General features: G+C 37.6%; 2 protein-coding genes across 2 annotated transcripts in view; one reads left to right on the top strand and one right to left on the bottom strand.

Moving 5' to 3' along the window:
- Positions 1-2,318: 2,318 nt before the first annotated feature.
- DHRS9 (dehydrogenase/reductase 9) lies at positions 2,319-6,268 on the bottom strand. The gene is made up of 4 exons (XM_062578683.1): positions 5,950-6,268; positions 4,348-4,606; positions 3,189-3,352; positions 2,319-2,435 (listed from the first exon to the last, which is right to left on the bottom strand). Exons 1-4 carry the CDS (start codon positions 6,266-6,268, stop codon positions 2,389-2,391), a joined length of 789 nt encoding a protein of 262 aa, XP_062434667.1. The 3' UTR covers positions 2,319-2,388.
- Positions 6,269-17,082: 10,814 nt separating this feature from the next.
- The window catches only part of ABCB11 (ATP binding cassette subfamily B member 11), a 46,111-nt gene continuing 36,918 nt past the window's right edge, over positions 17,083-26,275 (top strand). The window contains exons 1-4 of the mRNA XM_062578269.1: positions 17,083-17,158; positions 22,620-22,641; positions 24,126-24,173; positions 24,268-24,316. Of these exons, the coding sequence (XP_062434253.1) occupies positions 17,083-17,158; positions 22,620-22,641; positions 24,126-24,173; positions 24,268-24,316 (195 nt within the window). The remainder of the gene's footprint in view (positions 17,159-22,619; positions 22,642-24,125; positions 24,174-24,267; positions 24,317-26,275) is intronic.

Genomic DNA, 26,275 nt, shown 5'->3' with positions numbered 1-26,275 from the left:
CCAGTCGTCATCTGAGTGAGGCTTTTAGTCTCTAAAACACAGTATGTTTACACATGATGGTAAGAAATACATCCCTGTCTTACAAAGCCTTGTGAGTAGGACAGACTTTTACAGCTATAGCAGAACACACTGATTTACTCTTTCTGGAAGTTACCAATTCTTTTTGTTGGTATTTGAGTAAACAAAACATCTGGTTCCAAGAGAGAAAATGCCAGCAGAGTCTGGCTGTTTTTACAGTGAGAAGGAATACATTGAGCAGCTGATGTTTTTCCTGTTTTGCTAATTTAAATAATTTATTTACAGTTAGTTTGCCCTGACCCAAATTCTGTTTATAATTTCCTTTAAATGACAACCTTCACAGTGCTAGGGTCTCACAGTCGATGATGATGTGCCTCAGATCTGACAGCTAACCTTGAATTTCTAAAGATAAAGATCAGACTAGATGGTATCCTTACATACTTTTTCCCTAGTCACTTCGGGCTGAATAAACTCTGGTGGGGAGAATGATTAACTTCCAGAAGGTGAATGAGGTTCTATGTGAAGTGACATCAAGGCTCTCTGCTAAGGCCAATACTTGCTGTACTAGCACCTAATGCTGTCTCTTCTACAGGGACCAAGAACTTCATTGACAGATACAGATAGATCTCTTGTCTGAAAAGCAAATAGGTCATATAGATTTTGACAGGGAAGTTGCTAGTTAACATTACAGCTATACAGTAGCCTCTGACTTACATGCTAAATAGGAGAACTTGTTTTTCTGTTACTTTTCTTAGTGGACATAATTTTAAAAATAAAATCTCAAATGGCAGTGCCATCAGTATTTCAGTAGGAGTAGCTAGTTCAGAAGTATCGTCTCAAACCTGCTTAGGAAGGAATAACTTTTCAGACAACTGAGATAAAAATAAAATGAACACACTAAAGCCTAAGCATAAGCTGTGCTGAGAAAAATAGAATAACATTTTGCAAGCTCCAAGGAAAATAAATTTACAACTGGCAATGTTTAAATAGCTGCTGGGTAGCTTGCTGTTTAGCCTTACCGTGTCACTGCAAATTCATCTGCGTGAAGAAAGCATTTGTTCCATCATCAAGTAGTTTCCATGACAGTAGGAAATGACTTTCTGAGTAATGTGCAGTTTCAGGCCTGACATGGAGGTCTCTGCAGTTCTCAAGCACTCTGTCATGATTAATTCTAATGGAACTAGATCTTAGAAGGCATTTCTGTCAGGAATTTAACAAGAAATAGAGCCTCCCTGCAGGAATTACTCAGCACTCACAAAAACAAGGCTATTCTTGTTATGCCAAGAAATAACTTCCATACACAAAGTCTTGCAGATTCAGATTTAAAAACAAGCAAACAAACAAAACAGAAAAACCTCTTAGCTCTTTGGTACCTAAATGGCAGGTATTGGGCAAGTGTTATCTTGACTGGGATCCACAATCTAACATTGAAGCAATGGATCATTTAGCATGCAGAAGTAGAGGTGGATCTACAAGATTTTAGCATGCTGAGCAGAGACCTGCCCCCATAAAACAATGTGGGTGGAAAGTAGTGTGAATCTCAGCCATCTCTAGGATGTAGGCACTTTATTTTGCACCTTCTCCAGTTAGGACTACACCTAGGGAAGTTTCCTTGGTTTCAAAATTGAATATCAGTGACTCTACTAAAGAAAATAGCCCCAGGAAGAGGATTTTTTGCCCTCCTTGCTAGTTTATATTGCAAGAGTTCAGCAGAAGGCTCTCCCAGAGTAAGGCCCTGTTTCCATGTCCTTCCTCTGCCTGAGAAAAGTGTTTTTCTCTTCCTGCTTTTGAGGACTTAAAGCCACATTCCCTGGTTTCCTGGAATACTTGAGTGACTTATGGACCTTTGAAAACTAAAGCCTTTAATGGTTCTCAAACTGAGCACCCCAAAATTGGAGGAAAAGTCCTGAAAAGTCACAGCAATTCTGAAAGTTTAATAATGATTTTGTTCTTTCTGGTTTACATTTTAGGAATAAAGCAAAATAATGAAACAAGGAAGGCTTTTTTAATAGTAGCAGATATTGTACAAATACATATATCTATTTTTCTACACCTTCATTCCTTTACATAAATGTATTTCAGGTACAGTTGGATCATGTTGAAATAATGTCAGATCTTATAGAATCAGTCTCCTTTTGGATGAGGACTAGGATTATCATCTGGAATTATATTGGCAGAGACTTTACTCTGCATGTGAGGCTGCAAGCTCTGCTCTGTTTCTGAGAAGTAAGAAGTCTTGTACAGCTGCGGGCATTTTTGAAAGAGGATTCCAAAAAACCTTAGCATCCCTCCCAACAATGTAATGGGTGCGTGGGTGGAGGCTCGTTAGGGCATGTTCCATACACTGAACAACCAGTGAAATGTCTCTATTTAGACAGATCTTGGACATCTTTTCTTTCTTTGCTGCATCTGTAAAACTCAAAAAAAAAAAAAAAAAAAAAAGATTGTTTAGTGACACCGAGGACACTTAACTCCTCTCTCCACACTTACTCATGCCATTTCACAAAGGCACTGGTATTTCCTGTTTCTCCTTAGCCAAGAATTCCTAGCAGTTTCTGAGGATTGAGTCCCCCGTCCATAAAGTCCTTCTGATGTATTTTTACTCCAAGAACAATCTAGTTACTCTTAGTTGTGGAATAGTCATGGCAAAGCCAGGCCTGTATTGTCTCAGGACAGGTAATTAGCCTTGGCAATTGCTCAAAATAAATGTAAATATGTCAGATGCAGAGGGAAGCAGATATATAGGCACAATTCCTAATGGCCTCATCCCTACTGGGGCTAGTAGAAACAAAGGGAGTTTATCCCTATATGGTTATCAAATAAATACAAGATAATGACAGAAAAGCACACCATATTGGTCCAGACTAGCATCATCAGATAAAAGTATTTCTGCTTGTAAGTTTGCTCAAAGCCACATGGCAGCACGAATAATTGATCTTTAACTGAGATTTGAATAAAGTTTCACGAGTATAAAATAACAATTCTTTCCTTCTGTGTGGATCGGCATATTGTGATCATGCAGAAGCATTTGAAGCATAACGCTTTACACCACAGTATTTCTTAAAAAAAAAAAAAAAAGTCAGAATGACAGAAGACATGATGCTATTTTTCAAGTCTTTTTTTCAGCAAGAAATGTTTTGGTCTTTTAAAATGGCTGGAAATTGCCTTACCTTTCTGCAAATACTCATTTCCATATTGCTTTTTAATACTGAGAGGAAGCTGATTCCAGATAACCTCCTTTTCTTTCATAGTCTTTGCTGGATTTGATAATGCTGTTCTGAACAGTCCGGGTTCAATGCAAGAAACCTTAACTCCAAAAGCTTTCATATCTCTCCTGCAAAGATAACCCAAAGATTTCATCACATTAGATACTCTAATTAGTATTGTTTCTCCTATACTACTGCCTTTATTTCTGTCTTTACATGGCACACCAGCACATACATACTAGGGGATGAGCAAGCATGTGAACTTTCAGTCTTGTTTGTTATCCCAAGTGAGAGAGGCATGAGCTATCTTGTCTTTTCTACAGGGTGAGCACATGCATGGGCAGTGACTGTGCGATAGCTGGCGTATTTTATTTCATATCCTAGCTTGCCTTTCAGTAGCTTGTTAAATATTGGATTTGTCTGTGAGACTGGCTGCCTGAATGGAAGCATCTAGAGCTATTTCATGTGTCTTAGTGGATCCCACTTGGCCTCCAGCTGGTACTCCATGTCATTGCAGTTCTTTTCTAGCCCTGTATGATTTCTGTCAGCCATGTGCAAGTGCCTCACATACCTTCTGCTGTCTCAAATGGCGCTCTGTATTTAGACGCACAAATTGGTCCCTGTGTTACCGGAGGGAGCCATGGTGGTCCCCTGGGTTAGACTGCTGTGTTCTCTAGATCTCTCTAACGATCAGTGTAAGTAAGAGATGAGACTTGAAAACAGAGCTTAAACTAAAGTTAATATCATACAGTAACTCGTAGTATGTACTTTTTTGGATGGACTTGGGCTGACAGTTTCTAGGTGCTCAGTTTCCTTGACCTGCGCTGCCTCTGCATTAGGCCCCTGAGAACAGTGAGGTTAGTTATGAATTTACAGAGCACTAGCTATGCCACGATAACACTTTGGGACACTCTGTGTGCCCAGCAGGCCTGCTATCTGAGTCTTCAAAAGTGGCATAATGTATGCTGAGCAAAGGCACTCTTAAAAAGAATTTGTTAATAGTGTTCTTCAAATCCATCCTAACTGCTGGCTTGTAAATCAGCTCTGATTCTGGCTCTGCTAATGTTAGCCTGTTAGCCTTGGGGGCTAGGGAAGCGATCTTTCCTCACAGCGAGAGTTGTACCTTAAGCTGTCATTAAATGCTTCTACCCCGAACTTTGAAGGGAAATAGCCTCCACCACTGAATGCTAGGCGACCTCCAATGCTGGATACATTTACTACCCTTCCCTTTGCTTTCTTTATCAAGGGAAGCATATTTATTGTAACATTTATGAGTCCAATTAAATTAACTTCAATTGGATCTCTGAAGTGCTGAATATCCAACCAGTCTGTAGGAGCTAATTGCCCAGTGATCCCAGCATTATTGACAAGTCCCCAGAGACCTGCAGGGAAACAAAGAAGAAAATTAGGAAGCAAATTTTCACCTGGTATGCCTGAACTGAGTGAGACTTCATGGAGAATGGGTGAGGGACCAAGTGGGCTACCAAGATTCACAGAGGAATTGCTTGAGAATGTACTGCAGCATACAGCTTTATTCTCAGTGTCTGAATTTTATCACCATGTTCTTTATCATCCTTAACAATCTCTGCAGGGCTAAGGGAACGGCAGTTACGTGGGTGGACAGGAACTGTGCAGGGAATAGACCTCGTCTATTTACAAGTCTGTTTTTTTATTTTTATTTTTTTATTTTTAAATACAAACAGAAAGGTCATCTGCTTCAGGACCAGAACAGATCTAGTTAACAAAACTGAACTCTGCCTTCTCTTTTAAAAATGAACAATTTTTTAAAAAGCATTTTCAGACCTTTAAAAAGAAAGCTTCATCTGTTACTCCTCCCCCCCCCCCCCCCCGCCCCAGCATTTCTGTTGTGGTGAAGAGCTTATATCTTACATTAAATGACATCACTCAAGTGGAAATAGTAAGAAGCCATTTATTATTTATATTATCTGTGTAGATATTTTTAATGATCATCCAGCTCCACAAATGAGGTGGGGGCAGGGGAAAAATACTAAATCCATTTGATAAACATTTCTGAACCCTCAGAAGTGGGAAGGAAGATAAGCAAGCTTAAAACCAGCTCTTTTCTTGCATCAGTTGTTTGAGCTGTGTGAATGAATACTTTTGCTGATCTGACTTTATTCATGGTTTTTCATGGGTGGGGGTATTTTTGACCTGAAACCAAGCACAGTTTCAAGTAAAAGCAATCCAAACAAGCTTATAAGCATTTTTACAAAGAGAGAAACTGTCAAATGGAAATTGGAATTCAGTGTTAAGTATAACTGATACCATGGCAGATCATAATAGACTAGATTTAATGCTCCAGGTTAACGGGATCCAGCCCATAGAGTCTTGTATCCTTGTAAACTCTATGGCAATACTGGTCCTACTGAAATCAATTGCCATCAGTTGCAGTATTTTGTCTTGCACAGCTTGTTGGATCAAGAGTAAGGGATATTCCTTTTTTTTTTCAGATGGTCTGCAAGCAACATTTTGAAGTAGTTAGAGTTACACACTAAAGTTCCAGCTATATTTTTTTTGGTTGTGACATGATTGTTTGTCATACATGTGCTCAATTTTTAAAATAATAATTGTTTAATCCTATTGGGCAGAAATTATTTTATTTGTTCCCTGCCCTGGTAATGTAGCCTGGGAAGTGTATAGAGGTGGGGTTGTTGGGTTTGGGTTTTTTTTTGTTGTTGCTATTGTCTGACATCCTGGAACTAACCTTCAGACCGAACTTCAGTTTTGATCTGTGCAGCCACTTTCTTAACATTGTCTGAATCTCTCACATCCAGCAGCACTGTCTGAAGCTGCTTGGAGGTCACAGCTGCTAGCTCTCTGGCTCCCGTTTCAGTTAGACAACCAGCAAAAACACGAAATCCCTTTTTATCAAAAGTCTTCGCTGCCAGATTTCCAAAGCCTGTGTCACATCCAGTGATGAATATATATTTGCCAGTGAGATTTGTAACCTTTAGCTCATTTCTTGCCTTCCAGTGCCACCACAGAGAAACAATGCCAAGAAAGATTAATATGTAGAAAAGCATTTTTACAGAAGTCTTCTGGATGCTTTCTCCTGAAACAAAAAGAAGAACTGCTAGTTTTAAAAGGGTTTCTTTTTTTTTCTCTCTCCTTAAAGAATTTGCTAACCACAACTATTGAGAGGAGCAAGCACAGTTCAGAGAAGTTGCCTCCTGCTAAAACAACAGAAAAATAATTCTTGCTTGAGCAGAAATGAGAACTTGGGCTATATTGCAGTACAGTTACATAGAATAATGCATCTTAGGTTACTGCTGCCAGTTTGCAGCCTCAGCTCCTGTGGTACATATCTGACAAATACTGTCTGGAGAAGAGTAGCGAAGATGAAATACTTGCAGAGGCCTGCAGGGAAATCAGCTGAAATGTCTGAACACAGTATCTGTTCCTAGAAAATTGGAGAGTATGACTGGGACAGCTAGCAGCAGCAGGTCATTCAAGATCAGCATGAGCTGGAACCTTTCTCTTTACTATGGGTTTTTAAGCAGAGTTAGGTAGGAAAAATAATATACTTAATTTCACTAAAAGCCTTGGCTCTCTGTGCCAGACTCTCAAGAAAGAAGGTAACAGTACTACCACTTTGTCTCTCAAGAAATAAATTTCCATCAACATAGCTGTCCCTGAGCGTGGGCAGGAAGGTGCAGGTTGGAGCACTTCCCCTGCCAGGGTAAATGTCAGGCAGTGTGACAACTTCAATACTGCAAAATGTGGGTGGGAAGCACCTACATATCGGGGATTATCCTGCAGTTGACATAATAGTGAACTTAATAAGAATTCTATCCAAAATCAATTGTTACTTCTTTAAGAAAAAAATTTCAGTTGTACTTCATAAATGCCCATGGCCCAGAAAACAAGAAACTTGATGCAATTGACTCAAAACTTCTAAATAAGTGTAAAATAATACAAAGTAATACAGATTTTTCTTATTCTTTTTTTTTTTCTTAAGAAATTGCTTATAGACTATTTCTGCAGGGCAAGAAGCCACTGAAGTTACATTTACTACAGCCTAATTTTTCCTGTCCAAACACAATTTAAAAGCAAATAGCAAACATTTGTCATGCTGCTCGCATCATAATAGGAAAGGAACACTACTTCGATTTTCTGCATGTAAAACTGCTTTCTGCTCTGATACATGAGGTTAAATACACCTCACTTTTATTGCAAGTCCCATGGCTGCTTGTGTTGCTTGCTTACATAAGTATGTATGGTGGCTGTAAATGCAGTTTCTTGTCTGGAAGTCGCACATGATGGTGCGGAAGTTTCAATATAGACATGCTATTTTTCATTGCTTAACTTCCTCTGCAGCATCAGTCTTGAAGAAAGTATGATGAAGTAACTAGGTAACTGCTCTCCCTATGTAGTATTTCACAGTTCCTTTGTTAAAAAAAGGGAACGTTCATGTATCTGTGTGCATGTATAACAAACCCAGCACCTTGTGTGATCATTATTTTAATAACTTTAGGAAAACAATCCATTCTCTTTATAGTATTCTTTCCTCTGTTTGGAGTTCCTATATTCCTGTGGAATACACGCAGGAGAAAAGCATTAGTATGAAGTCCAACTTTACTTTGCCTGCACCCTCTTTTGCTGTTATGAGGTTGCCATGAGGCCCTGACAACTATTTCTCAAAGCCAAAGGGCCAGGTTTGCTCCATGGAAGGGCTCTGCTAGGCCTACTAGCCTTCATCCTTGGGCATGGAGGTGGTATTTCTCTGCCACTCCTCTCTCACCTCAGCCAGCACTGTCAACCCCCAGGTGCAGCCAGGGCTCCTCTGCTAAGCCCTGGCAGAGCCCTGCCTGCTGGGGCAAGCCCATGGGGCCTAGGGGAGGAGAACTGGAAGGAGACCACCCAGAGAAAGAAGAGACAGCATGCACTCTGTCAAGTGCTGCTTCAGATATAAAGTAGATATTAACTAAATAATCAGTAAATTAACATAAACAAAACTGGGTATAAATTGGCCTGGTCTGTAATCTTGTCAAAAAATTTACAGAAGTGAAACAGACTCAAAAAAGTCTTACACTAGACTACCGCACCTCCTATCTTTGCTACAGTAACAGGCATGTCTACAAACATGGACTTGAACAATTAGGAGTGCTGTTTAGGGTTAGCCTCCAGTCCCTGTGGTCATTAATTAATGGCCTAGTGGGGACTTTACACCATTGTAGATATCTAGAAATAGTTAGAAATACCAGAGCCTGCGCTCAGTAGGCCTAACTTTGCAGTGTAAAGAGTCTACCTCCATGGGGTTTTGTTGTTTGGGGAGGGAGGGGGGATGTTTTGTTTTGGATTTTTTTTTTTTTTTTTGATGCTATAAACCAAAAAAGAATGAAAACAAAAGACTAATGAACAAAAATCATGTTTTTTCTCTAGTTTTCATCAGGCAGAGCAATAAGGGATACTTGGTCAAAAGCCAAAAAGGTTTTTGACTGGCAACATTCAGAACTGGTCAACAACATGGAGGTCTCTAAGACAAGGCAGCCTTGTATGGCACTGTCTTCTAACAAGAACAACTGAGGTAATTAAGGGTAATTGGATGCCCAAATGATGAGATGGGCAGCCTCAGAGAGGTCTGTTTGAAATACTACTTTTTTTTCCCTCTCAACATTTTGAGTCACTTAATTCTGATATCAAAGATCAGTGTTTTCATTAAAATTTGCATGTTATTTTTTTTAACATTGGGCCCATATCTACTATTTTTATTTGCATAAACATTTGAAATGGGAGAGGAGAAAAGTCCTAACAGCTGTCAGACCTGAATCAGATCAAAGGGATATCTAGGCAAGCATCCTGTTTCCGGTACTGTTTGAGAACAGATGTTGAGAGAGTAACTATAGAAACCAGGCAAGTAGAGTGGTAATTCCCTTGTTGTCTGCCTGCCAGCTCCCTTGTCAGAGCAGCTCTAGGCTTTTTTTTTGTTTGTTTTGTTTTTTTGTTTTTGTTTTTGTTTCGGTATAGTGTCTTTCTGTGCTAGCCTCCCAACCTGAGATATCTACTCCTGACAGTCTCTAACTTGGACTCTTATACTTTCCATAACTACAGAAAATCACATTCACAGAAACATCCCCATTATACTCAGAGGTATTTTATTTATTTCAGTATAAGGAAAGTATTAGCTTATTCTCCGTTTCAGTATGAAGAAATGTAGTTAGATTGCAAAAAGGGAAGTTCTTATCAACAAATGACTTTGCAGCAAAAATGATAAAATCAAACCATCAAAAGAGAAAGTCTTGCCCTCCTCTTAGTTGGAAAAATAATGTTTCTATGTAGAACAATTGCTGAAGATCATCTTTGGAAATGCAGTAACTTTTTCAAAAGTCAAAGGAAGGAGGTAATGTTATACATTACCATGGGACTGATGTAATTTTATTTTTGTACTGGTAAAAATCCCAAATTGGCAATCTCACTGTAAATTTTATTTTGTGTTTTACAAGGTGAATATTAAGTAATGTTTATATTTTACTGTGGTGCCAATGAAAGAATGAATGTGGATACCTGCCAACTTGACCAACTGTGTGTTTGTGCTGACCTTTCATGCAGCTTCCCACTTCTCCAGTCTCTGGCCATGGTCAGAGTCCTACAGAAGAATCAGTTCCCTTCCAGCCTAGGTTTGTTGTTTGATTCTTCTAATACTTTTATTACTGCAATAATTTTTTTCAAATGACATTTATAAAAAGTTTAACAACTGACACTCCAAAATCAGATAAAGAAGTCATCTACTCAATAATTCAAGCTGCAAACTGTATCTACTTTAATGCGAATGCCTATTACTATAAGATACATAAAGAGCAATGTAACTAGCTATATTCAGAAAACACTTTACTTTCAACTTCACAGCATTTGGGTGAAACAATTGTAGTGATAGCATGTGGAGCAAAATGGGGGAAAAAAAAATACTTCCAAAGACCTGGAGAAATAAAGCTGTGAACAAATTGTTTTGCTTCCTTTCCTTTCCCTCCCCTTCTCCCCAGAAAAAGAAAGGATCAGGACAGGAAGAAAGATAGACTATAATGCAGAAGCAGAAGTGTAATTCAGCATTGAAGCCTACCTTATACTTCTCACACTGAGATGTTATCACTGTAAATGGCCTAATTCAGATGGAGGTTATACCCAGTAATAAATGCAGTGTTTGGTTTTGGGACCCTGGAAAAAAAATTGTATGCTAGTGCTGGCTACAAACAAAACAAATAAAGCCTAAGAGCTGTCTGCTCAGTGCCTCCTGTCAGGCAGGATAGTTTAGACTGCTGCACTTGCAGGTAGACTTTAGTGCAAAACACAGAAACAACTTGGTCATCTGGAATCTCAGTCTGTATTGGCAGATTGCGTCTGATTCTCTTGATGAAAAAGCGTGGTCACCTGTTCCTCCATAGCTGTGTGCACACAGTGGTATGCTTCTGTCTGCCTTTCAGCATTATTGGATCACTGCTACTAGCTCTGTTCAGTACTGGAAATGTGAATTCTTTTAGCTTAATAAAGCTTAATAATTTGTAGACTACAGTTTAGAGGTGAGGAGTCCTATGCCAGCAGAGCACAAGAGCTTTCATTTTTTGAGAAATGGTCTGTCCAGGCATAATAAAGATTCATTTTTATTCACCTATGAACTACTGGAAAAAAATCCAGGAAAGAGGGAACTTCATTTGCAGTGGCAATAAAACGGCATAAAAAGACACTCAAATTCAGAGAAGAAGCATTTATTTTACTGTACTTGGCTCAATGAATTGTAATCTCTTTCTTCCTGCACAAAGTATTAAAATGATGTGACCTAAGTGAAGTGTTTCCCTTCAACTCAGACCATGACTGAAGGGAATTTGTCCTGACAGCATTATTCATGTTTCACAAGCTAAATTGTATCTATTCCCTACCAAAATTCAAGGGGATTGGAGTATCTATCTTAAGTCTCTTCTGACTTACTGAAGTCCTGCTCTCTATTGTTTTAGTTCAGTGGGAGATTCTGCGTTCACTGAAACACTGCTAAGGCTGAATGTATCAATAGAAACTGAGTTTCCCAGGACATCAGAATAAACAAGACAAAGTGTAAGAGAGTGTGAGGAGATGGAGTGAATTTGGTGTTTTTTCTGTTAGCAGTTGTAAAACAGGAAGGTCGCTCTGGGAGTTCGACCAAAACCAAGTGCTGTATATTATTCATTACACTTTACATAGATGCTCTTTCAGCATCTATTCTTTTTCTGGTTTATGTCACAAAGTCAGGGTCAGAATTTATTTCAGGACTTTCTATGAAGATGAGTTGAGAGAAATGCGGTGGAGGTTTGGATATGCTCTTAGAGGTTAGGGTAGTCTGTGGTCTCAGCTCCAATTCATCAGTGTCTTAATCCACTTCCCTAGCAGAGTGAAGCAGGCGCTGCACATGCTGAATGCTTAGATGGGTGAAGTCTTTAAAGTGAAAAGACTGAAGTAATTTGTATAAAGCTAAAGTTAATATACTGTGTTAGACAAGCCCAGCCCTTTCTGGGCTTTCTGGACATGCTGGACTTCACTTCATCCCAAGTGTAAGCTCTGTTCGGGTACTTTCTGATCTTTGGTCATGTCTCTCCAGGAGAAGCTACCAGTGAGGAATGCGGAGTTCTGCTCTACCATATGTTTTTCCCTTCCATTCTCTCCGTTCCTAGGCCCTGTCCTATAAGGGACTATTTTTTTTCCTCTGGCTATATGATGTGTTGGACTAAGTAATTAGCTCTGTTATCTCTCGTAGTGTTACTCTCAAAACTATGTTGTATATATGGGTATACACATAGACTTTTTTTTGTTATGAAAACTAGAGAGGACATGAGGTTTGTATTTGATAACACTGTCACTGTATATGCTGAGATGACCATAAGGAAAACAGAGCTCTGATGAGCTATGTTTGATGAGTTTTGTGTATGAGCCTTGTCATGGAAAGTTTGAAAGTATGGAAAAGCAAGGAGAGTTGACAGTCACTGTGATTAAGATACTGCTTTTCTGTTTTATCTTAATAGGCAGAGCTGTTTATAGTGAGAACTGGCCTTGTCTTTTCTGTTTGTTTTGGAGAGGAACTAAACCAGATTTTCTAATCCCCTCTAAACTCTGAGAGTGACGTTAGCTGGGCCTATGGTATTTTGTCTGCACCAAGCAGCCTCACTGGAAAATCCATGGCGGGCTTGACCCTAATGAGCATTCACTACCATGCAGTAGTTGCCAATTTTTAACATCTTCACCTTTCTAAGGGTCAATGATTAAATTTTAGATGCCATGGGGACAGGGAAAACCTGTGGGTTAGGAAACAAAAGCTTTGAGAATTTATTTCTTTTTAATCTGAATTTAACATTGGACCAATTTGCATGGTATTCAACAATATTTGAAATAGAACAAATTAAGGCTGAAATTGGTATTTACTGCAGAGACAGCAGTGTACACTGTGTTACTAGTAAAGTAATTCTATATGATAATTGATAAAGTGCTATAACAATCTCTTCCTACACATTTATTGTGTGCAATTTTATTTATTTATTTATAGGGAATAGTTTGGTCTCCACACATGTAACTGCTTTCCAAGTGTCCTGACTTTGTATTGTGAGATTACATTAGTCAAATTTAAACTCTCCATTAGATGTCAGTGAACTGTAGCAGTTGTGACCGCATGGTTACTGACCCAGGTGCAAATAACCAATGCCCAATTTAAAGGATCAGTCCTGACAAATGGGTTACAATAATAAAATCATGGTGGGAAATGGTTGGATGCATCACTGACTAATTGAACTGGATCCTTGTGATTTGTTTTATGATACATAGTTTTTCACATTCATGGGTAAGTAACAGATATATCATGTTTAGTGTTTCAAAGTTAACTGATGAAACTTCCTGAATTGAAAAATGCCTTAATTTTTCCTTCAAAATATTTTAGGCTAAATGCTGAATTGCCTCTGCACAGTTAGTTTTTTGAATGGTTCTATTTGAGGAACAAGATATTCAGGCTCTGTTTTGTAGAAAAGTATGTTTCTGCTATTATTAATGTCTGAGCAACCTAGATTTAAAAAAAGAAGACTAATGTTTCTTTAGCCAATTCTCACTGCTTTTTCCTTAATATTATGTAAAGATCTGATCAAAAGCCCTTAAAGATTTCAAAGGGCTTTTGACTAAGTCCAAAAATTATTTCCTTCTATAGAGTATATACCTTTGTTAATGTTTTCTAAGTACTACCTCTTTAAATCTGGATTTTGAGTTCCTTAAAGATTTTTGTTTATCAGAAGTTTAACAGTCATACCTTAATCAACTAGAGTAAAATGCAATTTCACTTCAGTGCCATTTCTGATGTATAATCACTGTTGCTAGTATCAATGCAGGGGTAGATGTGGTGATCTAATACTTCTTACTATCTCTGATTTCTATTATCTAAATCTTTCCTAACATATATATCAGTGTCAATATTCTGCAAGGTATTATAAGTGGTCCTGAGATAAACATATTAACCCTGAGAACATGCTATTTTAATATTCTAATATAGCATGTTAGTCTGCTATATCATTCTGTTTCAGTCAGCTAATAAAATATATCTGCTGGACAGGATAGTGTGTGGCTAGCATTTGATGTGTTGAGCTTTAGAAAGTTTAGAAAAATGTGTTTCCATTCAAAAATGTAGGGCGTTCACAATGCTATTGGTAAAGTGAGATCATCAAAAGTGAGACCAGGAAATTTAGCTCTATTCAGAGTAGCAACACTCTTTATCCAAATCTAGCAAAACAAAGAAGGAAAATCTCGGTACATTGTCTCTTTTTTCACTTTTTCTATTATTTAAAACTGTATCAGAGAAAATCAGTTATGAAATATATTTCATGTATTTCATATATTTCAGTGTTAAAATACACTGTCAGAGCTAGCACTGAAATGAGACTTCCTCAGCAGGAACTGCTTAATGAAGGTAAGGAAGTTAAATAATGAATAGCTGACAGATGATGAGGCAGAGGAGAGTGAATTTGCTTTTGCTTTGTTCTGCTTTTGCCTTCTTCATCAATTTATGGATTGTGTAGGGTTTTTATTCTTTTGTTTTGATTTGCCTATTTTTTAACCACTTTTTCACCTGGGAGCCAGATTCGGTAGTATGGTTCAAAGATTTATATCACTTACTTTAAATCAGCTTTGTAATTGCTGTGATTTTATTATGTATTTTAAAGCTGCTGGAATATGCATGCAAATATCACCCTTACTGTAGATTTATTTTATTAGCAGAATAGGAACTAACATTGAATCTTTACTCCAGCAGGACACAGGTTTTCATGGTCCAGGTAATATTTACAATTACAGTAATTTCAATGTAAAATCGACAGTTTCTCTTTTAGCTCAGCTTTCTTTATACAGTTCCATTAATGTGTAGTAAACAATGCAAAGCAGTCAATATCAGATCTAGAAGGAGACGGTGGCTTCATATTTAAGGACAAGTTGCTAGTAAAATTAGCATTGTGATGAACTACCTGTCTTTTGCAGAAAAAAACATGACTATATAGTTGCAGTTTTTATCTTCTGGATGTTACTAATTCAGCAAACAATGTCTTACCAATATGAACCAAAAATCTGGAAGGCCTTATTAAAGAGCAAAATACTGTGCTCTTATTATTTTTATCACACTGATGGCTTTCTTAGAAATTTATTCATACCTTTTTTAAAACTCTGTCCTCCTTAAAACTGCTCAAACTGCTTAGAGTTAAAAATAATAATAATTAAAAAAAATTGGCAAGCCTTAGGCTATCTGCATATTTATATTTAATTTCCTTAAAAATACTTCACTCTGAAGGGTTCCATTGTCTCTCATTACTATCAAACTTTTCAGATTTTGTAAAAAGAGCTTGTGCTTTCTGATCTCTTACTCCAACCTTGCAACTGAATTGACACATTTTAGAAATGTCACAGGAAGATTAATTTAAAGCAAATCCCTCCACCTGCCCCCCAAAAGAAACCTCAATAATATATTCAATGACAAAACTGTCAAAAGTGAGCATACTGAGAAATTTTATTAAAAAAAACAATTCTGGAACTTTAGGGTGATCTGAACAAACATATTTTTGAGATCTTCTGGTTCAGACTACTTTAGCTAATCAGCCACAGCAAAAGGCAGGAGGGAGATAACAGAACAAACTTTGTGTTTTCCCTGAAGAAGTGAGTGAATATTTTTTTTTTCTTCTAATGAAAAGCAGAGTCACAAGTGCAGGTGACTTACAGTGTAATGCTTACTCTTTTGGGGACGCTACATTTTTGTGCTCATGGCTTAAATGTAAGCTGAATAATCTCATCTGAAAAGAAGGCCCCTGTGAAATCCTCTTCCATATATTTCCAGCTGAAGTAGAATTTAATGACCTGCAGATCAGGTCCCATGTGAAACAGAGGTTTGTACAATGCTTTCCTTTTTTTTTAGTCAGAATCTGGTGATGCTTGTTTTCTTTGTTATCTGGACAGCAGAGAGAAAGCTCTTTGGGAAGCTCTATGTCGTAGAGACACTTTAACCAAAAGAATGTCATAGCCTTGTTTGGCTTGTTTGTATTCTGCCTGAGTAAATGGAAAAATTATGATTCCACCGATTCACACTCACACATGTGAGCGTGAATTAAAAAAAAAATGTATAATTTTACATTATAAAAGACTGTCATAGTCCTGGCCAGACTTTTTGCTGATGTAGGTGTGATTCAGCGTTACCCACTTACATTCTGTGACCCAAATTCTCTCCTCAAGTAAGAGTGTCAGAATTTACTGGCTAGTGGATTAACAAATCTTCTCAGCTCATCAGTCTTTTAAGCAAGAAAGGATACATCCATAGAATAGCGATCAATGAATCAATGTCAGAATGAAAGTATGTGTTAAGTTCTGCAGAAGTTTGCCTTGCTTCTTGTGTTGTCTAGAAATATTGGTAATGACGGTTTGTATAAAAAACAGGAATATAACCTGTGAGACATGTGAAATAATCCTTCTGTTTTGCTCAGCATTGGTAAGATTGAAGTTGCAATGCTGCTATGCTCATCACTTCCCAAAAGATATCACAGAAGCCAGAGGAGAGCAGTTTCACAGAGATTTGGGAAATACAACCCGCAAGGGAAGATTGAATGAATTGGTTTGCTCATCTAAAGAGAGGGAGCCCTTCTAGTATTCTTCAAAGAAATACAGCATATTGCAAAGTGAAGGGAATTCTTATTGCTATATCTGTGATGGATTGCACAAGATGTAATGGGCTGAAATTATGACACATGAGATTTGGGTTAGACCTTAAGAAAAACTTATCTTAGCAATCAGAATAGTGAAGCATCAGAATTCCTCAGGGAGTTATGGAGTATCTGTCCTCGGGCACCTTTGATGAACATTGGCCAAAATTAAACAGGAATAATTGAATTCTGTCTTGGACATTTAGAATTAAGAGTGGCTTCTGATAGTCTTTGCAGCCCAATTTATTGATGATTCAGTGACTTATGTGGCAAAGCTGTATACATGAGATGCAAGAGAAGATGATTAAAAAAAGAGAAGAAGGGCTAGGTTAGGCATCAGACTAGCTTGCAAGCAATAGTTGGTTTTAATATGGCTGTTAATAGAGCCAGCATTGTTTGTAGTAGGCTACAGTTACATAGCCACAAATGCCTGCCAGGCAGGCCTCACTTGAGTTATGAGATATGTAAGTCTTGTTAAGGACTTGCACTTTAGTTGGAGAGGGTCATACATGCTTCTCTGAGATACCTTTCTTCTCTGTAGTTTAAAGGAGGGTAAAACTGAGGGAGCATGAGCTTGATGCAAATACTGTTGTATGCTCAAAGACAAAATTGTACTGATACTTTTTCTTTTTTGTCTTCAGGACTTCTGATTTAAGGAACTAATCATCATGTCTGACCCAGTTATTCTGTGCAGCATCAAGAGATTGGGAGAGGATAACGATGCTTTTGGCTCAGATGGTAAATGTAAGTTTATTCTTCAGACAGTTTCTAATTTTGTAAAATGTAAAATAGGTAGTGAGTGGCTAAAGTGGAACCAATACAAAACAAATAGCTTGTGGAATAAATACATGGTTATGTGGTACCTGCTGCTACTCTGCAAAGTTATGGATATACTGTTTGCAAAACAACATTTCTGTAAACACTATGTAGAAAAATCCCTGCTAGAGGGCAATCTTTACTGAGCCTACCTATTCACAGTATTTTTAGGTTTTTACTCATCACTTTGGAGTAAAATTAAGGGACCTTTGCTGGGAAAAATATGTCCCTCCTTTTAAAATTAAGCACAGATTTGGGCTGAAAGTTCTGTTTTCCATGGTTTCTAGGATTGCTTTGAATGAAAATATACAATATACTTACAATATGCTTATACTAAATACATTAGAATAATAATGCAATGCTATGCAAAGATCTACATCCCTTCCATCAGAGATTACTTTTCCTTTTTTTCTTTTCCTTTTTTTTTTTTTTTTTTTTTTTTGCAATGTGTATTTTTTCAAGTTTGTCAGTCCAAATGCACTAGGAGTCAAGAAAAGGAGGAGAAAATGAAGAAAAACAGCTAAACATTTAGAGACTTCTGTATCAGACTAGGTAAAACCAGAAAAAGGGAGGATTGTTTAATATATTAGATGTAAGGTACACAGGAAAGTAAAATAGTAGCATATAATGGAAGACAGCAAATTGCGATATGTATATCTATATTAAGCTATATACAGTTTATCTGTGCCTACTCTACACATTGAAGAAAGAGGGTTCTTAGAAGGATTCCAGCACTCAAATATCACCAGATTCCCTAAGCAAATGTCTAAGATCTATATCTTCAACAACACTGCCAGCTGTGGCATAACTCTGGAGGTTTTAAAAAGTCTCTAAGACATAATGAAATGTTTCAGAGCACACATGAATAGCCTGTGTTCCAAACACTGGCCCTGTTGGGATTTACAAATGCAGCATTCATTCACTGTTTCACCTGCTTGCTCACAAAATCAGGTGTTTTCAAGTAGACCAGACTGGGCTCTGGAAAAAAACACAGCTTGAAGAGGAGGAGGGATGCTTTTTAATCTTGGGGTTGTAGGGGGGGTTTTTATTGTTTGTTTTGTTTTGTTTTGTTTTTTCCTTTTTACCTGTCAGGTTGTTACAGCAAGTAAGCTGGATAGTGATAAAGACTGTTCATTTTTTTTTATTTCATTTCAAATATTTTTAATTCATGACACATTACCCACTAGAGCTGTAGTCAAACTCATAGTCAAAGACAGTCCTTTTCTTAGAACTGATTTTCATCAACAAAAAGAATTTAAAACAAATAGAATACTTGTTTGAGTTACAATGAATACGTCTTTGTTTCTGTGCATATATGACAGCTCAGGTTTAAGGCAGTCCATTCTCAGCCTCTTTAGTTGCATATGAAAAATACTTCTAGAGTTTATAGGTTAAAACTTGTGGCATGCAGCAGATTTCCTCACATAACCTGAACCATCATGAACAGTCAGCCAATAATTAAACCACTGCAAGACCTCATCAATAATTTTAATAACGGAGAACCCTCTTCAAGCCTTTCTCCCTCAATATTGGTATGGCAGCATGATGTCCCAGCTATAATTTGATCTGTGGTGTCTGTCTTTATTTTTAAAGCCCTGATGCTTTAATGCTGAATGATGTTAAGCCTGGATTTCAAAAGTAATGTCATTCAGTGTTTTAGTTTAGCTCCTAATCTTTGTTTTGTTTGGGCTTGGACTAAGCATTGATTGTGTTATCATTGTAGAGACTGACTAACATCTGCAAAGCTAAAAGCAGCTATTCTATTAGTAGATGATACATGTACTTTTTTTCTGGTCTGACCTTTGAAACTGAACAAGAGGTTCATGTGCATAAAATAGGCACTCCCACCATCTGTGTCTCTGTGCCAGTCAGATAGTTCCTTTGGTCCTGACTATTGTTATGAAACACCTTTTGCTTCCTTGGTTTATTCTTGGTTCCATATTCTTGGACTAACTAATCTACTGATCTACAGAGTCAAAGGTTTGTTTCTGGTAAGAACTTAACTATTGTTATACCTAGTAAGAAGCCAGGGTAGAAAACCATTCTTTAACAGTTTGAGTCAAAGCTGGCATGCTGGATTATGCAGATGATTTCAAAGTCTGCAGTATGGCAGAAGCAGCCTCAGCCCTGTAACTCCAACAGAAACCAATGTAAGTCTTCTCTGAAAGCCTGCCCTCTTCCCAGAGATTCCTACCCCAGCATGTCTTTCTACATCCTGCTAGAATGAACAGCCGTCAGCATGCTAAAGCAGGACAGACTGCCCCATTCCTCTCTGCATCCCCTCCCTCCATGTTTTTATAATATTCATGTTTCAAGTATTGGTGGAGAGGGAGAAGGAATTGAAGGGAAAAGGGGGTGAATAGGTAAAGGAGAATGCCCTTCTGCTTCTGGCACAGAAAACGTATTGTTTCAGCTGATTACTTAAAGCTTCTCCCATTACTCAAATCTGTCTAGCTGATTTGGAGCCTTGTTTTTTTTCTGCAGTTTGGTAGCTTGTCTAATGTACTTGTTGCTTTTACTTGTCACAGGATTTTTAGCCGAGAACTTTCTTCCGATACCAAACCTACACTCCTTTTCAGTCAGGGGTCTTCTGTCCTGTAAAGTGAGTTTGCCTCTGGCTTCTCAGTTTCCTTGGAAAAGCAGTCTTCTGCTCCGTGTAATGAGCAGAAGACTCATTAACTAACTCATAACCAGTTTAAGAGCACCTTTCCCAAAGCAAACGTTATTGCTTTAAAACCCCGCTGATATTCTGCTGGCTGATAACTTCTGCTTTGTAATCTCCATTGAGGTTTGTTTCAATATCCATCTTTTATACATATTTGTAAGAATTAACCCTTTCTGGATCAAACACTTCAATACCACAGTAGTAGACATAGTGAAGAGCCAGGTTTTGGCTACTACTTTTTGAGTACAGCTTCTCGTCACTTGATTCAAGTATTTGATTTCCTTTTGGCTTACTTCTTACTGTGTTCTCATAACAGCAGTAAAAATTAAGTTCTTTGCAATGTTCTGCAGCTTTTCATTGACCATTTATTTCACATTGAAAAATTTCTTCCTTTAAATGTTTTAATTCCCCTTTCAACACTGTTTAAACATTCAAAGATTACTACAGCTTTTTTTTCTTTAGCGTTAATAAATTCTTTCATTTACCTTGCATTCTTTTCTTTGCTAAACAGATTATTCTCTGGCATCTTTCTCCTTTTCCTCTTGTAATGATCAGAACTGTTAATCTTGTTTCTTTACTCCTAATTAAGCATAATAATGTGATTCCAAGTTCTTGTCCTGCTCAAAATCTGCTGGCCCACAATGGTTGTCCTGCAGTTCCTCACATTATTGAATAGCATTGCAATACTGTTTCCCTCTTCAAATTTGTAGGTTAGGATCTCTTCATCTTTTGTAACGTACTCATCTTGCACTCTCAGTGTTACCTGGAATGCTATTTCACCAGTCTCTCTTGTTCTTCCTTGTAAATATTTCTCCTAACAGCCAATTCTTCCTTCATTTTTTGTGAAACACTTCTTAGCATTGCCATACTGCAGAAGAAGCTTCCTCTGAAACTTACGTTTTCCAATAAACACTGGAGAATAAGGATGATTTCAAAGCATTACAGCTTTTACTAGTTGCCAAACTTCAACAGAGGGTAAATAGATGCGCTTTTTTCTTTTTCCCTTCACAACCAGTTCTTTTCTAACACCAAATTGTTCCTTGCAATCATAACTTTATAAGTATACAACTTTCCTGGAAAGTGTTTGGGGTTTGGGGGATATGGCTATCTCTTTATCTAAAGAATTTTTTCATTTTACTATTCCTGAATAACAAACTTAGCAGAATAAAATGAATGGAGTCATTGTTAGCTAAAGCCAAATAAAGTTATCTTATTAACTCCAAGAAGGGAAGAAAATAGCTGGATATAATCATCTGTTCCTTCAGTATTTTTTTCAAGTCAGTTTATTTTCCAGGTCACCATTAATATAACTCTCTCATTTATCCATCAGAAACAATGCATTGCTGCAAGTTGTGTTTAAAAACGCTTTTAGGGACTAATCTAGTCTTTCTGTTCCTTTTAATACATTTTTCTATCAGTACTGGTACAGGTAATGTTTTGAGAATGCCAAGCAGTTCTTAGCTGTGCTTACAGGTTTACAAGACACCTACCTCTTTCTATGCTTCTATGGAAGCAGCTGGGGGCCATAAATTTCAATAAATGCAAAAATGCCTAGAAGTTAAATGTTCTGAGAGCTTTTTGAGCATCTAGCCCAAAACATAAATTCCTTTCATCTAACATTGTTCCCTTGGGAAATCCAACACCCTGGAAACAGTAGAAAATCCTTTTTCCATTGAATAAGAAAATGAATGTGGCAAAATTTGTGGTTGCAGAGATTACTTAGTGCCCTCTGTGAATTGTGAGGCAGAGTGTCTCTGTTCTGTGACATAGATTTGTCCATCCTCTGGACTGTGCCACTAGATATGAAGAAAGGAAGGCAACTGGCTGAAAAGCATACAATGGTTCTGAACCTGGTGCTGAGCTGACAAGTGCATGGTAAACTTTAGCAAGGTGCATATATTTAATGTGCTTGGATTACCCCAAACTGTCCTGTATACATGAAACTAGCTCTTTATGCATTATCCTGTCAAGTGACTTACAGCAAACACTTCACGCATCAACCCTTGTGATGACAATGCTCCTTTGAGGCTGCTGTCAGCACAGCCTATGCATTAGGTATGTCATCTTTAACAACTTCTCTTGAAAGGGAGCTAAATCGAGACCTATTGTGGTAAATAAGGAGTTGCCCTACAGCACAATTCTACAGTGTAGTATAATTCAGTTTCTGTAATCTGCAGTTAGAGAGTATCCCAGGAATAGACAATAGTGTTACAAATTCATCTTATTCCCAGGACTACAGCTGTTACTCTCAAGCAGGATCTGCTATCTGTAAGTAGTCTGAATGCAAGAGTGAAGAGCTACAGCTCCTCGTTTCAGGCAGCATATGTGGATTTCCAGCAGATACAGAAGAGGGGCGTTGCTTGATGAGGCAGGATTGAACTAGTTGACTTGGGTACTAAAACAGTTTGCAAAGAATTGAGTTTAATTTTGGCAAATGTCTTAAACTATGTGTTTAGTGAACATCATTTACTTATCTTGGGGATGGAAAAAATGAGACTACATGTTTAAGAGAAAACAAACATAATTTGAAGTTAACTTACGAAGGAATTCTTGGACCCATGTCAGTTCTTGACCCTGACTAGAGATACCAGTGGGAATAAGATTCCTTATAACCTAGGAATGGCCAGGTTCCATGAGGTTCTAGGGTTTATTTTTCACATGCCTGTAGAAGATTATATACTTCAACAATAATTAACTAGATTGTGCATTTATTTTTCCTAACAGATAACGCCTTCAAGAAACCAGAGTAAGTCATGTATACAAACAGAACAATCAATATTTCTAGGAATATTCAATGATGCTAATGTCGTCAGATTAAATTGAAACATTTATAGTAAAAATTATATTTAATGTGAAGCTATTCTCTGGGAGTTGAACTGTCTTATCTGATACAACTGACACAGGTAGGCTAAAGCAGTCTTAGTATGATGCAAAAGGAGTTACTCTTGAGAACAGGGTAATGGCAGCAAAATGTGGATTTTCTTCTGCAAATGTTCTGGATATTCAGATTTATGACTCCGCAGTGCTTTGAGCCTCTCTGGCTTAGTTTGAAGAATGAGTTTTTGGGGAATTTTATTCCACCTTGATTGCTTTCTCTTAAGGTTTTAAAATGTAGCTGTGAGACTATCAAATAAAAGAATTAGCTCAGATTATTTGAGCTCAGATATTAAATTTTAAATGTAAAATGTTAAAAGATGAAATGACTTAGAGACCTTGACCTTCAACTATGATCTGAGATGGAAAGGAAGATGAAGAGCTCTTCTCTTCCTAGATCTTGGGACAACTCTGTAACAGACTGGACATGGGTACAGTAATTTGTGCCAGCTCTTTCTGACACAGTGTATGCAGCCTGAGAACTAGTCCCAGAATGGGGAAGCAAGAATGTCTCTTAATTTTTGTCTTTATCAAATTGTCCATCTCGGAGAGTACAAGCTCAGAATACAGAGTCTACAGTGATTCTTGTGTATTTCTTGAAACCCAAGTTCTGCTGGACTTTCAAGTGACACACACATGTGGCCCTACCTAATACATACATGAAGCTTCCCACAGGTGTTCCAAGATCTGGTTTCTGAAAGATGTCCGTGATGAATCTAGCTTGAATGCAATTGTTTTGTTTAAAAATCAGAAAACAAACAAACAAAAAAAGCAAACTCAAAATCCTCTATTCATTCATCATTGAATAGGTGCAGCTGATGTTTGCCGCTTCTTATAATATGGATCCCATCCATAATGGTGGAGCGAGATCTTCAGTTTTTTAATTGTTTGTGTAGAGTAACAAAACCATATGGGTACTGAAAGAAAAACTGAGAGGTTGAGAAGTTAGGCAAGATATTCCACTGCCACTACTGGTGTGTGAATATATATGCAAAGAAAGAGGGAGTGGTAACAGGACCTCCCTTTCTTAAACAAGGGCTAGCCAACAATCTGGATGACAGGCATTTCTCTAACTGACCTCAAAGAACCCACTATCCACATTACAACTTCAGTATTTTGAGGAGTTGCTTATGAAACAGAGCGTAAACCTTCAGATCATTTTGACCACTGTTAGAGCAGTCCCTAGTCCCTGTCTAAAACTTGAAAGAACCATCAGATCGCTGGTTCCAAAGCAGTCTTAAAGAAATAACTTATCTCTTCACAAATTCTGAATACAATGTCTCAAATAAAATGTAATTGCAGAGGACAAACCAAGAGAATAAAAGGATTAATGTAAAATCTTCTTCTTTTTGCTAGGAAATTCTATGCAAATGAAGAACCTTCTGTAAAGAGGAAAAGCAAAAAGTGAGTTAAATTCAATTCTGTGTAGAATCTTTGCGTGTGATAGAAATACATAATAAAGTACATGTTTATAATTGTACATTTTCTATTCTTAAAGGTCATCAGAAAAGAAGGAAAACAGTATTCGTGTTGGCTTCTTTCAACTGGTAATGAAAGCTATGTATATAAATATTTCATATGTGTTGTGCTGCAGAATAAGTGACAATCTATATGGTCATTTGGGGTAATAGCTGTGCCTAAGCTGAACTTCTAAGGTTTAAACCATTGGCATGAAATCCTGCTGCTAAAATCAATGGAAATTTAATAGAACGCTTTGTCATTTTGTCAGTTGGGTATTGATTATCAATATTTGTGTCATAATTGCTCATTAAATGCATTATATTAAACCTACAGGTGGATATGGGAAAAGAGATGCACAGCGGGGGGATTGGGTGACCTTGGATGTTTGGGCTTTTGGAGTTTTTTTGTTTTGTTTTGTTTTGTTTTTTCCTGCTAGAAACTTGCTGTGTGATCTCTGGCAGATGATTTAGCTCCCTTGTAGTTACTACATGGATGTTATAAGATTTGGTAACTGATTGGGGAAATACCCAACTCTGTGTGGTATCTAGTATCTAGCCTTAGCTAATGCATCTGATGGGCCATGGAGACCCATAGCGTATTTCTAAACTTGGAAAGGAGTGCAGCTGAAATATGTCCAACTGAGCAGCAAGCAGCATAGAGGTTTAATTACTTCTGTACTGGATGTAACCTAGAAAATTAGCTTGAAATGTGTCCAAACTAAAGGTCCTTACTGTAGTATTGAGCCAGTGCAGCTCCATTCCTGTGGCTTGTACTCTACCTGGTTAAGTATCACAGTTGTAGAGTTAAGTTAGCTGGAGAGAGCTGAGGCCTGTCCACATTTACCACTTTGGATATACCCAGAGTTAGGTAACAGACACAAAATAAAAAATGTATTGCTTTCTACCTTATGGTTACTGGAACAGAAATCACAATTCTTTCCTTCCCTGTGAACTGGCTTACACAGAGCTAAGCAAGTACAGAGCTTTAAAATTGTAGAAATTGCAAAAGCTCTTCTCCAGACTGTGTTTGAAGGCTATCTGTTGAGCAGAGGGACCTGTTTTGCTTAGATACTTAACTTGGAAGATGTGATCAGTAAACAGTGTATGATTGCATTAGATGTTCTAAGATATCACATGTATCTGTGCATTTTCTAAGTGCTTTTATTTTCAGTAAGGGAATTCTAATAGTTCTTAAAAACAAGATTTGCAAAACAGTGATAAAGCTATGGTTTTCTTCTGACTTTTTTTTTTTGTAGAAAGACTCTTTCTTTATTTTTCTTTTATATTGACTGACTTGTTTTTCCCTTTATCTAATCTCTGCATTTTTCTCTTTTTCTGCACCGAAATGTTCCTTTTCCATATGTGCTCTACATTCCCACTCCTTCTCTTTGACACATTATAGCACCTATAGACTGGATGAGTTCTTCAGTAGGCTATGGTTCCTCTTTGCACTCCTCCTTGTAAATATTTAGTATTTTACACTGATACTCTGTATGCATAATTTGGTCTATGTATTTATGCCTGACTTAAGCCTGAGAATCAGACTTCACACAATTGTGGCAAAGGTGACTGAAGTTACAATACGTCAGCTGAATCAGCATGCTTCTGTGTTCTTAGGCCACGACAAATGCAGGGCTTAGCTCAATTCTTTTTTACTATCATATTTCTATACATTTCTCCTGGATTAGAAGCCAATAATCAATTGCCTGAATATCTGCCAACATATTGTTTAGGTGGCTTTCTACCACAGTGCCACAGACTTTTTAGAAAGTGGCTAATTGTATTCGAAGACTCTGCATAAGTCCCAGACCCATACTTCACTCCAGGAAATCAGAAAAGCTGACTATGTATATGAATTATAACTTCCTATTCTTAATCTTTGAACCAGTGTCTGGAGCAATAATAATGTGGAGTGATATTTAGCTATTAGCATTATATGACAATACATTCGGTCATGTGGTCAGATACTGTCCTTAGGTACATAAAGGGAGATTGTAATCATGGATACAGTTAGGTTAAACAGGAGAGAGAGATTTGTCTGCTTTC

Source organism: Rhea pennata, chromosome 6 (assembly GCF_028389875.1).
Source record: "Rhea pennata isolate bPtePen1 chromosome 6, bPtePen1.pri, whole genome shotgun sequence".
Classification (NCBI taxonomy): Eukaryota; Metazoa; Chordata; class Aves; order Rheiformes; family Rheidae; genus Rhea; species Rhea pennata.
This window is presented reverse-complemented; position numbering and strand designations above follow the sequence as displayed.

Coding starts and splice junctions, on each gene's coding strand:
- DHRS9 (XM_062578683.1), bottom strand. CDS start 6,268: ATGCTTTTCTACATATTAATCTTTCTTGGCATTGTTTCTCTGTGGTGG. Junction 4,607..5,949: donor AACTGAAGTTCGGTCTGAAG/GTTAGTTCCAGG, acceptor GTTTCCCTGCAG/GTCTCTGGGGACTTGTCAAT. Junction 3,353..4,347: donor GCATTTAATGACAGCTTAAG/GTACAACTCTCG, acceptor TTATCTTTGCAG/GAGAGATATGAAAGCTTTTG.